Here is a 17,533-nt window from a genome sequence, read left to right on the forward strand (position 1 = left end):
AACGCTGGGCTGGATGAAGCACAAGCTGGAATCAAGATTGCCAGGAGAAATATCAATATTTCCCATCTCAGATATGCAGATGACACCACCCTTATGGCAGAAAGCGCAAGAACTAAAGAGCCTCTTGATGAAAGTGAAAGAGGAAAATGAAAAAGTTGGCTTAAAACTCAACATTCAGAAAACTAAGATCATGGCATCCAGTCCCATCACTTCATGGCAAATAGATGGGGAAACAATGGAAACAGTGACAGACTTTATTTTGGGGGGCTCCAAAATCAGTGCAGATGGTGACTGCAGCCATGAAATTAAAAGACGCTTGCTCCTTGGAAGAAAAGCTATGACCAACCTAGACAGCATATTTAAAAGCAGAGACATTACTTTAACAAAGGTCTGTGTAGTCAAAGCTATGGTTTTTCCAGTAGTCATGTATGGATGTAAGAGTTGGACTATAAAGAAAGCTGAGCGCCAAAGAACTGATGCTTTTGAACTGTGGTGTTGGAGAAGAATCTAAAGCGCACTGTGGACTGCAAGGAGATCCCACCAGTTTATCCTAAAGGAAATCAGTCCTGAATATTCACTGGAAGGACTGATGTTGAAGCTGAAACTCCAATACTTTGGCCACCTGATGCAAAAAATTGACTCACTGGAAAAGACCCTGACGTTGGGAAAGACTGAAGGTGGGAGGAAAAGGGGACGACAGAGGATGAGATGGTTGGATGGCATCACTGACTCGATGGACATGAGTTTGAGCAAGCTCCAGGAGTTGGTGATGGACAGGGAGGACTGGTGTGCTGCAGTCCATGGGGTCGCAAAAAGTTGGACATGACTGAGTGACTGAACTGAAGCTGGAGGGTGGGGTTCATCTCAGTAAAAATGTTTCTCATCAGCACTTTACTCATGATGTCATCAGAGCTCTCATATTCCTCTGTCTGTACCACAGCCTTTCACCTATCCCAAACAAACAAAACCACACATACTGGGTTTCCACAGGCATGCAACAGAATATATCCACCTAGATGAGAAAGAAATCTATCTGCTTCATTCAGGTCAACTTTAGTTCTTCATGTTCTAATTTAAAAGATCACATTAAAACTCGTCAACTGATGACACTTATAAGAATAACAATGTCAAAGTAAGCAGAAGAGAACAGAAAGGGTGAAATATTATACAGCAGGTTTGGGGTCCTCACTTCCACTCCTGCTCTATAAGAAAATGCCCAATGTTTTCCCTAACCTTTGGAATGGACTTAGAACATAAAAAGATGTGTTACTGAGACTGATATCCCCAAACCTGATTCCTTCCTTTCAAATAAAATTTAGTAGTTCACTACCAATGGCTAAGGGCATCTATTTTTCAGGTGGAGCATTACGGTTAAAATTCACTTTTGAAACATAACCCTGGTTATGGCTTTTGGTAGTGAGGTTGGCTTGAATAAGCAACCATAGATTCCCTATCCTCGAAGGCAACTTGGGCCAAGTCCCCACACCTCTGACGGGCTGTGGGCTGCAAGCTGGTAGACAAGGAAAGTTGTCAGCCTTTAGAAGCCTCAAGCATGTGTTAGGGAATAGATGGCAACTATTGCCTTCCCTCACCCCTGAAAGTAAGGTCTGAAGAACAGAATACTAAAAAAAGTTGGGTGAATTTGCGGTTAACTGTAACATTATCCAAATGACAAATACCTGGCAGTTTCTGTTCACTTTCAGTCGATGAAGGGAAATTACTGTCCAGTATTTTAGAGAGTAACATTCAAAATGACTAGTCCTAAAGAATAACTTTGTTTTATTATCATGATTTGTGAAAACAGGGTAGACAGTTCAAGGAAGGACACAGATGGTGCCCTTTTTAGGTTCCAAATTTCTTCTTTTTGATGGGTGGTGGGAGCTGAGCAACGATGTCATCCAAAGGCCGTTCTACCGCCACCAGGGTCTTTTCATCCAGAAGATCCACAAAGAGCAGAGGCTGGAGAGAGATGGTAAGGTTCTCACCAGGAGTTAGATTCCAGGGCTAGTTCTCAACTGACTATCTAGGGCCAAAAGGCTAGCCTCGGGGGAGCTGGAGGGGAGTAAATCTCTGATGAGCCTTCCTGCCCTAGAACTCCAAAGGTTGGGAGCTTTTATAACTGAATCCAATCATTTAAGATTTTAGCAGGATTCTTTATGTTTCTCCGTAAAGAAGGTCTGTGAGCCTCTAATTTCTTAGGAACTGATGTTAACAGAGGGCTCTGGAGCCTAAACTTGACAAATGGCAAGTTACAAATTACTTAAATTTAAAACACCTCCTCCACTAAAATATTCTGCAGACCCCCAAGAAAATGTTCTAGGATTCAGTGAATACCTGTTCTAGCAGAGTGGAAAGCCTAGCCCAGAAAGGGGATCATAAATTCAATGACTTCCATTTGCTTGAAATTTATCCTGTGGAAGAACTATTCTCCACTGGAAGTCAACTTTAAAAGCCCAGCTTTAACCCAAACAGAGACCCAACTGAGCTCCACCATCATTTCTCGCAACCTACGTATTTCATTTTTGTAAAGTATGACATGCCTGGCTCTAATATACTGAGGCGAGAACAATCAACTACAAACCTAAGGGACAAACAGCCTCAGAAAGGCAGCTTATTTCCCCAAACCAGGTTCCATGCATGTACAACGAAGGCACTCTTGTCTTCCTCCTGTGGGAGTTACTATATTTTGACAATATGACAGGGAACCAACCACTCAGAATATGATGGAAGATGTATTACCTTATATTTCTTAGAAATTTTAAAGGCATGAGCTGTGCGCCTCCTGATGACATCGGATTCGTTTCTGGGAGGCAGTGGGTTGTACAGTAAGGTTTTGTCATTTGGAAGAGGCTAGAAAGACAAAATATGTTGTTTAATCATTATTATCTTTTAAATTGGGCCTCTACAGACCAAAGGACTCTAGTGATTTTTCAGGAAAATCCCATCTTCTAAACATCATATTATACACTTACAACCTCTCTGATTCTTCTTTTTTAAAATAATTTATTTTTGACTCTGCCGCACAGCATGTGGGACCCCAGCTCCCTGACCAGGGACTGAACTCACATTCCCTGTGTTGGGAGTGCAGTCTTAACCACTGGATCACCAGGGAAGTCCCCCTCCCTGACTTTTCTTACTTCAGGGAGAAAACTAGAGCCACACCCCCAGCTCTACTGTATAGCTGGGGGAATATGTGGCAAAGAGAGCTTGGCACCTTCTGCCAGCAAGATCAAAGGGCTGGCCCGGGGCTTCTGGCCAGTCTTGTCAGTAACACTTTGTGAGACAGAAACAAACTGGCATGCATAGGAACTCAGCCTGTGCAGGCTCTGCTTTCTAGACTTTCCCCCAAACAGATCATGGGCTGGCCAAGTGACACACACCACCCCCACTGATGTCACTGACGCTGCGAGAGACGATGACTTCTAGCCAAGCAAGCAATTATTTCATTTCTGACTTCCTTGGGAAATAGCTCTGCCCTTCATGAGGAGGTGATGGACTTATCACCAATACTGGGGGAACAAAACAACTTGGGCTGATCTGAGTTATAAAGAGGCAACCGAGTGGGAGGGGCCCTTCCTGTATCATCATCTCGCAGAAGGCACTTGTCAGCCGGCTCTGCTTCCCACACCCAGAGCACGCAGGGCCCACGAGATGAGTTCCAGTGACACATCACCACGCACACCTCTAAAGAGCCATCTGCTGCTTTCCTCGTGCTCCTCCTACCCCACCTTCACAATACACCAAAGCACTGGGTGCTGGCTGTGCTCTAAGCCCAAACTGCACCACAGGCATGGCCATAGCTCACACCGCTGCTGGGGAGAAAGTGCCTGCCCAGAAAAAGACATGAAATTTAGGGCGAATCAAAACAGCAGCTGGCAAAGGCTGGAATCTGGAATGGAAAAAAAAAAAAGTTCACATCCCACCTAAATCACAGCCACAAAGGATGGAATTTTCCTAACTGGCCTTTTCTCAAGACGCTAACAACAGCCCCTCAAACTGGCAGATAGTGTGTCAGTAAATTCAACCCAGGGGGGCACAAGTGGTCAAAACTCCAGCCTGTATGTATATCCTTCAGTGAAATTGTGTCAGTCACCCCAGAGTGCAAAAGCGAAAGTGACTGAGTGCCTGACTATGGCTACTTTCTGAATATAGACCTCATCTTTTTCCTACTTAATTTTATGTGATCAGCGGCAAAGCAGGGAAATAGTCAAAGCAACAAAAACCAGCACACCAGGGCCTGCCCCTTCCCTCAGAGCCTCCGGAGACTGGGAAGAAAAATGAGGAGATTTGCAAAACAAAAAGCTCCTTCCCTCCAAAGAAGGTACCAGCAACCTTTACTCTGGTTCTCCTTCCTTTAACTAATGGTCCTCCTTTGCTTTCAGAACGAAAGATTGCTAAGGAAAGCAGAACCCAGTGAGAGTACAGGTAGCAGTGGTGAAGGACTCACCAACGACTTGTCGATGAGGCAGAACATGTAGGTGTCGTGGAGAAGGATGTGCATTGGTCTCTTGGGATGAAAACTGATATGTGTGATGGGAGTGTCCCTTTGGAGCCAAAGATGATGAAACCCCTGCTTCTGGACAGTCCGGCTCCATTCTGTGTACTGTTTGTCTGGGATGCTGTACTCAAAAACCTGAGAAAGGATATGACACAGAGGAAATGCAGGCTGGTACCCAGAAAACCAGAAGGTCATCCCTGACTGGAAAAATAGCTCTATAAACCTTGCCTGTATCACATTCAGGATAAGCATTTTCACTACTTTTTTTTTTTTGGTTGCACCACACAGCATGCAGGATCTTAGTTCCCCACCTGGGGATCAAACCCATGACCCCTGTAGTAGAAGCACAGAGTCTTAACCACCGGACCACCAAGGAAGTCTCGACTGCTGTTTTTTAAAATAAAAACAATTTTAAGGTAAATTACAGAACAATAAACAATTCAAACAGCACAGAAAGGTTTATATAGTGAAAAATCACCCTGCAATCTTAATATTTCTTTTCCCCAAGACAAAAGTAGCCTGTTCCTTATTGACATCTTTTCAGAGATATTTTATGCACAGAGTACACGCTGTTCTGCACGTTGCATTTTTCGCTGAGCAATGTATCATGGAGACTGACTCATACCAACATCCACACAGGTCACTTATGCTCCCTTTGAAGAACACATAATAACCATCTATTCACTTCCTGGATGCAGCAGGATTTTTCTGTTTAATGAGCACTGAGGTATTCCAATCTTCAGCTACTACACATGAGGCTGTAATGATTCTATATCAGTGTCTTTTTTGTACAACTGAAAGCATACACCTGTGGTGAGAACTTCTAGAGCTGGAACTTCTGAATCAAAGATGATGTGGATTAAAATTTTTTTTTAGGTTTCTCCAAATGCTCTCTAAGGGGGTCATACTAACTTATGCAATATATGAAGTGCTGTCTCCCGGTATCCTCACTGCGGTGTGTGAGTAACACTGTTAATCTCTAATTAAACAGGTACAAAAAATTTCCTGCTAGTTTTAACAATAGAAAAAGTTAAAATAAGAGATTCCATTTTCTTCATGTAATGGATATGTTTGTGTAAAAACTGCTAATCAAAGTAGCCAGCATCGTCTGCCTAGTGGTCTACTCAAGCGTGCTTCTTGGAGCTCTGCATTGAGATGGTTCAGCTTTTTAAAATGTTTCTGAATTTTATGATAATTTATAAAGCCATATGTATATCTATATATAATATTTATAAACTTAATAAAATTTATAATAATTTGGTTTTTTAAAACAGTGCTTCTTGGATCACATATAATCTTCTGTATCATAGCTCAGTGAGGCAGGTATTATCTAGCCTATTTGACCAGAGAGGATTCATAAGTATTGATAAATTCATGCATATGTTCTGTAGCTCAGATATTCTACAGCTCTTATATTCTCATTATAACTTGATATGGGAAAAAGTGGTAGATAAAGCACTAATGTTGTCCATTGTATATTCTTGTCTCCTTTGCTGAAGATAAACTAACCCATTCGTGGGTGGGTTTATTTCTGGGCTCTCTAGTCTGTTCCATTGATCCATATGTCTGTTTTTGTGTCACTACCAAGCTGTTTTGATTACTATCGCTTTGTAGTAATCTCTGAAGTCTCGAAGGGTTATGCCTCCTGCTTTTGCTCTTTTTCCTCAGGACTGCTTTGGCAATTCTGCGTCTTTTATGATTCCATATAAACTTTAGGATTATTTGTTCTGGTCCTGTGAAAAATGTCACAAGTAATTTGATAAGAATCACACTGAATCTACAGACTACTTTCAGTAGTATGGTCATTTTAACAATATTAATTCTTCCCATCCAAGAGCAGGGGATATCTTTCTATTTCTCTGAATCATCTTTGATTTCCTCTATTAATGTTTTATAGTTCTCAGCATGGAAGTCTTTCACTTCCTTGGTGATACTTATTCCTGACTATTTTATGTTTTTTATCTGATTTTAAAACAAATTGTTTTATGTGAAAGCTTTACTACACACAAGAGGAAACTACTTTTATATCATTCAGGATTTGCAAAAAAAAGCTCCTCCAAAATTGTCATTATCTCAGCTTTTTAGTGCCCATCCATTTGGAGGGAATTAGAAAGCACTGGGATCTCTTACCTGCTGGTCAGAATGAGCAATGACGAGGTTGTTGGTATTGGGTGCGATGGCCAGAGCAGTCACAGGGAAGTTGTAAGCAGGCACTGTGCAGTGAAGCTGGGGACAAATCAAAGACACAGGAAACTCTAAAACGGGATTCCATCCCCCAGGAAAGACCGGATGGTCTAGGTCAGTAGTTTTAAAATAGTATTCCTTGGAACTCAAAACGTTCTATTCTACAGAAGTTCCTGTAAATGTCAGGTATTTCCCCAAACAATAAACTTTAATTTCATTTTTTTAAAAAGTGCAAGTTTAACTGCCAAGAAAAGTGAGTGTTCACAGAGAACCTGGAGGTAAAGCCTCCCCTGCTGTCTCCACACAGGTATGAATTGCTCATAAACACATCATTGAACAGAGGATCTAGAACTCTACACTGAACTTAAATTAATGCCTGTACAGCAACCATATGCCAATAAAAATTAATTAAAAAAAAAGAAATTAATGCCTAGGTAGGGACATAAATGTCCATCACAAGGCATGTGCACTGGTACACAGAACACTTTTAAATACCAAGCAAGACTCAAAGAGCAGTACATGTTCTTGCCACAATGCAATCAAGTTATTAAGTTTAGGGTAATTCTTTTTTTTCTTTTGTATTTTCTTTTTTTAACTGAAGGATAACTGCTTTACAAAGTTTTGTTGTTTTCTGTCAAACACCAACAAGAATCAGCCATAGGTATACATATGTCCCTTCCCTCTTAAGACTCCCTCCCATCTCCCCCACTATCTCACCCCTCTATGTTGACACAGAGCCCCTGTTTGAGTTTCCTGAATCATACAGCAAATTCCCATTGGCTACCTATTTTACCTATGGTAATGTAAATTTCCATGTTGTTCTCTCCATACATCTCACCCTCTCCTCCCCATCCCCACCCCTCTTAAGTTTATGGTAATTATGATCTGACTTTCAGATGAAGATGACAACCTGTAAGGGAACGTTAGTAATTCAATCTGGGAATGACAATATCATTGTTAATTAGTGAAAAATGTTTTCCTGCTATTCCCAGTTCTGTTTAATTTGAAAATATCTTGAGATTACAAGGCAAGCTATTGAAGGAAATTGTTTCTATCTGCATCTGTAGATCAGAATTTTCTTCCTCAAAATACAGACAAAACCTAGATGGAGATTTCATTACTCATAAATCCTTTCAAAAATAAATAATACTCATAAATAATTTCAAATTTCTGAGCACGAGTGGCTTCACTGTTCCTATTGACTGATTTTTAAGATTATAGCTTTGGGGTTTCAAACAAGTAAAACAGGAAACATTTTTTGTTTAGGAAAAAAAAAAAAAGCCCAGTAATTTTCCAGGTCTTCTCAGTCTTCCCTGAGTCTTATAACTGCAGGGCTAACTTCCTCCTGTTTGCTGCAACCAAACCTCATGCTCACCTTTAGCTGTTTCACGTTGTACACGTGGACACCAGCGCTGGTGCCTGAGGCAGCGAGCCAGTTTCCGTCTGGACTGACTGCTAGCAAACACATGGACTGCACGGTCCCTGTGAGGACAGAAGAGCAGCTCAGTCTCTGAACTCAGTGTCCACGGCCAGCCGGCCCTGCCCTGAATATGACGGCAAAAGGCACCTCAGTTATCGGTTACTGGCAGGACAATTTCTTGACAGTTTTACAAATAAGTTCGAGGTGCTAATCTGTCTGCTACTATAATTTAAGTAGCCATCCTTCATGTAAAGAGGAGCCAGAGAGAGAGAAACCGGAAAGCAGCGCTTGCTCGGGAAGGAGATGAGCTCTCAGCTATGAGAGTGGAGAATCAGAATAGAAGCTATCACCAAAATTTATACCTCAGTTGTTCTAAAGTCCTTTCCTATCAAATGTTTTTAATCAAAGTTACAAGCAGCAAATTCAATAGGTCTGAGGTATTTCTTTAATTTACAAAGTGCCTGCTATATATTTAGCACTAAGGGAGCATGGGCATGGATGAGCCATCTCTGCCATTAAAAGAATTTTAAACCAATGTGGCAACAGGAAGATTCTTGTGGATAAAAATCAGACAGTGATATGATATGCCAAAGTAAGTGCTGCCTATATTTCATTGCCCCAAGCAATGAAAAAGCTTTACAGCCAGACATAAACTAGATTCTAAAGGATGAGTGAGGTGGGAAGAAAAGGGTGGAGAACACTGTGAGCTAAGTGACAAGGACAGGAAAACACAGGTTTAAGGCCTGTGGAGAAACCAGCCTGACCATCAGAGGAAGGAAGATGAGGGAGAAGGACAAAATAAAGTCATGTACATAATGCAGACCACAATTTTAAATGAGTGCTAAAGGCAAGGTAAAGAATCCAAGTCTCATAATAAAACCACATATAGGTACTCAATAAATACTGTCAGTTTACTTCATCTGATTCCCGATTTGTAAGTTTCTTTTCCTGTTTGCTTTTGGGGCAGCTTATGAGCAGTGAGATTTTAAGTTGATTTTAAAAAGTTGATTTTCCAAGGACTTCCCTGGTGGTTCAGTGCTTGAGATTTCACCTTCAATTCAGGGGGCATGGGTCTGATCCCTGGTCAGGGAACTAGGATCCCATTTGCTTGGTGGCCAGAAAAACCAAAGCATAAAACAGAGACAACATTGTGGCAAATGGAGACTTTGAAAATGGTCCACATTAAAAAAATTCTTAAAAGCTGATTATCCAGACAGATGGAGTATAAATTAACGGTGAAGTTATTATAATCCTGGACAAGGGAGAAAAAGACCCATGGGAAGTACTGAGTACTAAGTTCTTACCGGTCAACTCACTAAAGGTATCTACCCACAGTCATACATTCGTGCACACTCATGTCCTCAAAACATACAGACACGCAGCCAAAAACATTAGGACAGGTAGTGAAACTGCACGCACAAGTTCACCTTTATAAAAAAAATAACAAACCCCAAATTAACGTGTCCACAAAATACCTACATACAAGCACCTCCTAGAAATATACACAGATAATAATGGTGGTTATCAGGATCACAAATAATTTTAAGTTTCTTCTTGCTCTACTAACAAAACGCCAAGAAGTGTGATGAAACTTCTCTGGCCCTAAATAAGGAATCAAAAACCCAGTGAGAAAAGAGTAGGTGTGAGCAACACTTCAGATGTCGTCAAGCGTTTTCACTTGCCAGGTATCTCCTCCTGCTTTAAATCGCAGATACATGAGTGTATAGTTTTTGCAGGACTGAGAGGAGCATTAGCAAACCCCTGACAAGTGAGATTTAAGTGAAAAACAGAAACATCGGAGACTGGCAACTCTCTCCTGAGGTCAGGTCCCAACTTCTCACCTGACTGGGGCTGGAAAGTATGCAGGTGCTTGAAGCCTCCTTCCAGGAGCCGAATGACATGAAGAGACCCTTGATTTGATGCCACAAAGAGCTTTGTTGAATCCTCAGAAAACAAAATCTGGAGGGCAGAGCGAAGGAACACTGGCATTTTGGAAACCTTGGGGGGAACAGTGGTAAAGGTCAGAAGGAGCGAGAAGTTAGACCCGAAGCCCATAAAAAATTACCAGCGCCGGGCTCACATCATGTGAGCACTTCCTATCTCCAAGGAGGCCCACTGGCCGAGGGCCTGGAACACTGACGTGCCTACTGTAACCCCTCCACTCCCCCTGTCATCTCCTCAAAAGCCTAACCTTTTACTGCCATTTTGTGGCATTTACCTACTCCTCCAAAAACATAATTTTGAATTTGGCAATAAGAGACCATTTTGTAACAGTTTTCTCACTGAACAAGGACTCATATCCAGAAAATTTCCACTTCACACAAAAATCACCCACTTATAAGGTTTCTTCTTATTCAAACAGACCCTGGGTTATCACTTACCCTCTGTAGGCTTATGTTGTCATGTTCATAATTCAGTCGATAGAGAAAAAAACGAGAAGCTGTAGAACAGGCTATCCAACCACCACACGGGGAGATACAGCTGCAGATAATGTTCTCAGGACCCTGGCAGAGTGAGGAAGCAGGACAAACGGTCAAGTGAACCTTCATACAAGGTTCACTGCGACACGGATCCTCCAGCTACTGCCACTCTGAACCCACAGACACCTACGCGTAATCCCGACAAGTCATATGCTGTGCATCACTATGATTATTTCACAGGATCATCTGAAGGGTGTGGCTTTGATTTCCACAACAGAGGTCTCTGAATAATGTCAGCTTATCACAGCCTTTCACGTACTTCATAGGTCAGTCAGTCAGTCAGTCAGTTCAGTCGCTCAGTCGTGTCCGACTCTCTGCGACCCCATGAATCACAGCACGCCAGGCCTCCCTGTCCATCACCAACTCCCGCAGTTCACTCAAACTCATGTCCACAGAGTCAGTGATGCCATCCAGCCATCTCATTCTCTGTCATCCCCTTCTCCTCCTGCCCCCAATCCTTCCCAGCATCAGAGTCTTTTCCAGTGAGTCAACTCGTCGCATGAGGTGGCCAAAGTATTGGAGTTTCAGCTTTAGCATCAGTCCTTCCAATGAACACCCAGGATTGATTTCCCTTAGAATGGACTGGTTGGATCTCCTTGCAGTATAAGGGACTCTCAAGAGTCTTCTCCAACACCACAGTTCAAAAGCATCAATTCTTCGGCGATCAGCTTTCTTCACAGTCCAACTCTCACATCCATACATGACCACTGGAAAAACCATAGCCTTGACTAGACAGACCTTTGTTGGCGAAGTAATGTCTCTGCTTTTTAATATACTATCAAGGTTGGTCATAAAGCTTCCTACTAAACCTAACTCTAAAAACCCGACCAGGCAGGCATTGAATGCAGAGCTTTGGAGGCTTGGTGACTTGGGGACTGGTTTTCTGTTTTGTCAATGACAACCTCCTTTAAAGACCTCTAAGAAATATTAAGTGAAAAAAAATTTGCACAACACAGGAAAAGTTTAGTGTAACATTTGTTACCATTCAAAAAACTCAAAGAATGTCTAAATGTAGGTAAGGGGACGTCCCTGGTGGTCCAGTGGTTAAGACTCCACTCTCCCAAATCAGGGAGTACAGGTTTAATCCCTGCTCAGGGTACTAAGATTCCCCATGCTGCCCAGCATGGCCAAAAAAAGGAAAAAACGTGTAAGTATGAATGTACACACACATACACTCATATGCAGAACAAGGTCGAGGAGGATATAAAGCTAATCAATTAACAGCAATCATTTCAGGAGGGGTGACTAGAATTAAAGAGCTGGACAAAAATAAGAACTATCACTGTTGTTTGAATTCTTTATAGTCAGGCTGTAATTCACAAGTATTGTGCAACTGAAGATGTTTTAAAAGGAAGATACCAAAGCTGTTTGTATAGCACAGTCCCATTAGTACTGAAAGAAAGGATATATACACACCCACGAGTGAACATTTTTTCTAAAAGAATATATAAGAAACCATTGGCAGCAATCATCTCTGGCGGGTGGGGGGGTTAGCAGGAGGTTCATTTTTCACTGCATACTCTTTTTGCATTATTTGAATTTTTTAAAAATATGCATGTTATTTTCATAATAATACCAAAACAAGAAAAACCAATTTCTTGTATTAATTCATCTAATAAATTCTGATTGCCTGACATAATCACAGGAAACCTAATCGTCTTGGTATAGTACTTCATTCAAATAATTTTACATTTTATACAGTTTAGGATACCAGCTAAGGACCCCTACCCAAATTTAGAACGGGAAATATGTTCTGGATTTCAGAGTCTGAACACCCAGTTCAACTTCCTTACCTTTGTCTTGAGGTGAAGTAAATGATCTGCATTTTTAGAGAGTGGAAGGGTATCCCCATTCTTTCCTGGAACAAGAAACATCTCTGATATTTTTCTTCCCAAAGGAAGGCTATACAAATGTTTTTTCCTTTTAAAAAGTCATTCCTGGGTAGAATGGAATATCTACCACTGGGAAATCAGAAATACGTCTGACAGAGTGGGCTTAGAGTTTTCTGGGGGTATGTATACAAAGAGGAGAACAGCAAGAGCTTTCTCAGCCTCTCCATGGGGGCCCTGAATATGGCCATAGAACACACTCTTTTCTGAAGCTGCTCCCCACAGCCAGGCATGCAGGTGGATGGAAGTGAAGTTTGTGTGGCCTCAACTTCAACTTCTTTTGTTCATGGTGGAGCCTAAAGCCAAAGCCTCTACCATAAAACAACAGTACTCACACGTGTGTGTCATACCTAAGGCCATGAGGCTGTCACCCTGGTAAGATCTGCATGACCTTCTTTTTCATGAAGGCCTGACACAACTCAACGTGAAAGTCTGTCATTTTTCAACAGCCTGTTCTGATCCCAGTCCAGCCAGGGCAAACTATTCCACTACCCTTGCCTCCCCAATACCCTGCAGTGCACTGTACAGAACTGCAAACTTTCCAAAGGTGATTTGGTGTCCAGCTAATGATTTTAACACTCTGAGGAACTCCTCTGCTCTATCTAGTGGTAGGAAACCATAAGGATGTCAAACGGACAGAAAAATAATCGACTTCCGTTTTTCCACAAGCAGAATTTCAACTGCAATTTCTGGCTTCTCTCTCCCAGTTTTCTTGTTGTGAAAAAACCTTCTCCCAGCTTACCTGTTGCAACTGTGGATCCCAGTCGCCAGAGTTCCAAGTGATGAGTAAACTGGAAGAGGAGAAGCTGCTTCTTTTTTGCACAGGAAACCAGCCGTCGCTATACCCGTCCAAGAATCAAAGACAAAAACAAGCTGGTGTCATCTAGTGCAGCAACACCTCAGAACACTTTTACTGTTGAAATCCACTGACTTGACAAGTATTTCCCAAGTACTACCATACACCAGGCACTGCCATAGGATCTAAAAACACAGTGGGAAATAAAAACCTAGCTACTGTGACTTCCCTGTTGGTCTAGTAGTTAAGAATCCACTGTTCAACATAGGGGATGTGGGTTTGATCCCTGGTCAAGGAACTAAGATCCCACATGCCAGGGAACAACTACTGAGCCCGTGCGCTCTACAGCCTATGTGCTGAAACAGGGGACGCCTATAGGCCACAAGGATCCAGCGCAACCAAACGAACAAACGAAAAACCTAGCTACTGCTCTCAAGCTTCCAGTTTAAAAGACTGACGTAAAATTAAACAGGCAGTTACACTAAGGGTACAAAGAATTTTAACACGGCTAAGCACTATACTTTGGCCACCTCACGCGAAAAGCTGACTCACTGGAAAAGACATGCTGGGAGGGATTGGGGTCAGGAGGAGAAGAGGACAGGGAATGAGATGGCTGGATGGCATCACCGACTCGATGGACGTGAGTTTGAGTGAACTCTGGGAGTTGGTGATGGACAGGGAGGCCTGGCCTGCTGTGATTCATCGGGTCGCAATGAGTCAGACACAACTGAGCAACTGAACTGAACTGAAGCACAATATGTGATGAAAAAAAGTAGAAAGGATATTTAGTTTAACCCCACGGCAGTAAGGGGCTTCCCTAGTGGCTCAGAGGGTAAAGCGTCTACCTTCAATGTGGGAGACCCGGGTTCAATCCCTGGGTCAGGAGATCCCCTGGAGAAGGAAACAGCAACCCACTCCTGTACTCTTGCCTGGAAAATCCCATGAACTGAGAAGCCTGGTAGGCTATAGTCCATGGGGTCGCAAAGAGTCGGACACGACTGAGCGACTTCACTTTCACGGCAGTAAAGACAGGAGCCCGGACGAGGTTCACTGGTAAAGATCATTCAGGAAAGAAAGCGGGTCAGGACGTTCCAGGCAAACACGTGGCTTGGGAAACACCTCAAAGATAAGAGAGCACTTCGGGGAGTAAAGAGGAGTCCTTCAGAACTGCCAGACTGGGTGGGGGTGAGGGTAGGGGTGGGGTGCTGCAAGAGCGTGACAGTAGAGGGGAAGAAGCTCTCTTCTCCGTATCAAGACAGGTGTCATGAGCCATGCTAAGGAAGCAAATCTTTATGCCGAAGGCAACGAGGGCCAAGCAAAGGCATTTAAGCATGGAACGATGAATAAAGTTGCTTTCTGAACAAATCATGTGGAGAATACGCTAGAATGACAGAAAACTAAATAAAAGGAGATCATTAACAAGCTATTGTTAAAAAATCCAGATGAGAAAAGACATGGATCCAAACTAGGATAATGGCAGTCTAGACAAAAAGAAATGGCTAGATTCGAGAGAGGATGAGGAAACAGACTCAGTACGGTTTACTGGTTGAATGGAACGTAGAAGCAGGTAGTGGACAGGAGAGTTTCTAGCCTAGAAAGATGATGAGTTAACCTAGAAAAGAACACTGGAAGCCTGGATTTTTTTGCTCCCATCCAGGATAATAAAGAGCCCAGCTTCAAAAACAAACAAAATCTCCATAAACCACACCAAACTGGAAAAAGGAGTGATTTCCCCAGAAGCTGAACTAGGAATGCTGCCCTAAATCTCTTGGCCCCAGTAAATATCTTTGCCAGAGGTTTGCCTGAGAAACAGACAGAAGAAAGAAGGTGGTAGGTAACTACAGAAGACCTACAGATCTGCCCAAGAGAGAGTGGTGCTGTCTTGTGGCACAGATGGATGGGGAGGTGAGGAGGCAGTGGGGTTAGAGGATGATACTTACGTGAGGAAAAGTGATTTTCCGGAGAGCAGCATCGTAATTCTTTACCTCCACCTTCTCCATCAGAGGACGAATAACTAAGTGGGTGTCAGTGCCTGCAGTGAAAAGGAGAGGGGAAGAAGCATCGGAATTAGAAAAAGCTCCGCAGGAACATAACTGGAGATGGGCAGAGTAAAGCAGCAGCCAGGCGGAGAGCAAACCCACCTCCAGATATCAGCGCGGTGGGGCTGTGAGCCACGGCTCGCACGTCATGGGTGTGATGCTGAAATGGCTTTGTCCGCACCCACTGCTTCTCGCTGCTGCTGGAAGTCACAGAGACCAGCTGAAAATGGAACACTGTCCCCTCGGCTGTGCCCACCACGAAACTGTCTTCTTGCTGAGAAAGGAAATCATCAGGGAGGTACATTTGAGCAAAACAAGGCCCAGTGTTAAAATATTCCCCGAGGTTTTCTACCTGGAAAGCTTATGGGGGAAAACGCCCAGAATTGGGGACAGGAGGTTGCAGGGGTCTTTTTTCCTCCAGAAGCTAACAATTCCATGACTAGGTCACAAGGCGCCCCCTGCTGACAAAATAAACAGGAAGTACTTTATATTTACGAATGCTTTCATATAATGCAAACTAGACCTCAACAGAATAGCAATAATATTGGGCAAAAGAGGAGGGGCCTCAAAAGAGGCAGCCAGAAGACAGAAGTTCAGAAAACCCTAAAATTCACTGTTCTTTTTAGAGAAGCAAGGGCAGGCTGAGGAGGGGAAATGGCCTGATCAATATCACAAAGATGCAGGTTCCCTGGTTCCCCAGTTGAAGGCTCTTTCTGGTCAGTATGTTGAGCACGGGGATTTCTGTTAGTTTTAAAAGGTCTGGCTGTGTCTACAACTACTTTGTAAAATTTCTCTAAAATCATTTTCATTGTAACTTTTTTTTTTGCACATAATTCTGAGTAAGAAAAAAACAAAAACAGGATACTTGATAGGGTAGTGAGAAAAAAATCAGGAACCTGGATCAGTAGCTAAATCAGTTAAATAGTGTAAAGAGTAGGTGAGCTGGTCAAGAACAGTGAGATGTCTGAACACGCGAGAATGGAGCTGCCGTCAACTACATACTGTGCTAGGAACTTTAAGCCTTATCATCTTTAATCTTTCAACAGCTTGAACGTTAAGTATCCTGTGCCCTATTGGGAGCAACTGTAAAGCACTGAGATGAGCACAGCAAGTCCTTGTCAAGGAAGCCCTTTGTTCAAGAGCTATTTCACAACTCTACGAACTGTGAAAAGCTGAGAGTGACGCAAGAGATTCTCTTGCATAGAGATGCAAAGGGATTCTGCCTGGTAGAACGCAGTGGATGACTGCCCTGCGGACACTGAGTTTGCAACAAAATCGTAAAACATTTCACCTTCCTGATGGCCTGACATAACTGTGTTCTCTGATTTCTCCCTTTGAACTGCTTGTGACATCTTACTGGCTCCCTCATTAATTAATGAGTTACAGAAAATCTTGGACATACTTCTATTTCATGTTTGTGTAAATCATGATTTTACCTTTTGTTTCGCCTGCCTAATCATCATTTAATAGGCCTCTACCCCGATAAGGAAACTGGAACTTCAAGAGTTTATCTTCTTGTCCACTGACAGACTTGACAAAGCTACACGCTCTCTGCTGCCAAAGCCTTTGCTCTGCGCACAGGCCTTTCATTTACCTCCTCTGAGGGTACAGTTTGAAAGGCATCAGCCCAGAGCAAAAGGGTAAATACTGAGCTGCTTAGGAACTCACGTGCTCTTTGCCTCTACCTCCACTAAACAGATCAAGTGGCCATCTGCTCGAAGTCCTACCTACATAGAAGAACTGGGAAGGCAAGTTTCTCACTCTACATTCTCTTTCCTTGAGGTCAAATCATAAAAGCACTGAGAAGGAAACAAAAGCTCTCTTGGGGGCTTCCCTGGTGGTCCAGTAAAATAAGAAGCTGCCTGCCAATGCAGGGGACGTGGGTTCAATCCTTGGTGGCAGAACTAACTCCATGGGCCACAACTAGAGAAGCCGAAATACCACAACTACTGAGCCCAGGACCCACAACGAAAGAAGCTTGCTCACTGTAATGAGAGAAGCCCCTGTGCCACAACTAGAGAAAGCCCATGCTCTGCAATGAAAAGCAGTGCAGCCAAAATAAAAGTTAAACTAAAAAAAACAATTTTTTTTTTAAAGGGCTTTCTCGGAGTGCAGCAGGAACCAAGCAAGGGAAAAGCTGACTTGGAAGAGGTGTGTATGTGATTGTGGACACACACAAGGCCTCCAAGTAGATCAAAGGACTGGGTGTTTGCCAAAATTCACTCTT

The 17,533-nt window shown here is 42.8% G+C and overlaps 1 protein-coding gene across 2 annotated transcripts in view; it reads right to left on the minus strand.

Moving 5' to 3' along the window:
* Window positions 1-1,762: 1,762 nt before the first annotated feature.
* Window positions 1,763-17,533, minus strand: part of UTP4 (UTP4 small subunit processome component) — a 29,429-nt gene continuing 13,658 nt past the window's right edge. For both annotated transcript variants that reach the window (XM_055412444.2, XM_055412445.2), the window contains 11 exons: window positions 15,409-15,580; window positions 15,208-15,299; window positions 13,214-13,310; window positions 12,376-12,440; window positions 10,484-10,606; window positions 9,944-10,100; window positions 8,058-8,164; window positions 6,629-6,724; window positions 4,448-4,633; window positions 2,740-2,850; window positions 1,763-1,959 (listed from right to left, as the gene is read on the minus strand). In XM_055412444.2, coding sequence (XP_055268419.1) covers window positions 1,843-1,959; window positions 2,740-2,850; window positions 4,448-4,633; window positions 6,629-6,724; window positions 8,058-8,164; window positions 9,944-10,100; window positions 10,484-10,606; window positions 12,376-12,440; window positions 13,214-13,310; window positions 15,208-15,299; window positions 15,409-15,580 — 1,323 coding nt within the window. In that variant the 3' untranslated portion in view covers window positions 1,763-1,842. The remainder of the gene's footprint in view (window positions 1,960-2,739; window positions 2,851-4,447; window positions 4,634-6,628; window positions 6,725-8,057; window positions 8,165-9,943; window positions 10,101-10,483; window positions 10,607-12,375; window positions 12,441-13,213; window positions 13,311-15,207; window positions 15,300-15,408; window positions 15,581-17,533) is intronic.

This window comes from Moschus berezovskii, chromosome 22 (genome assembly GCF_049115385.1).
Source record: "Moschus berezovskii isolate FMDL1 chromosome 22, NW_MosBer_1.0, whole genome shotgun sequence".
Taxonomy (NCBI): Eukaryota; Metazoa; Chordata; class Mammalia; order Artiodactyla; family Moschidae; genus Moschus; species Moschus berezovskii.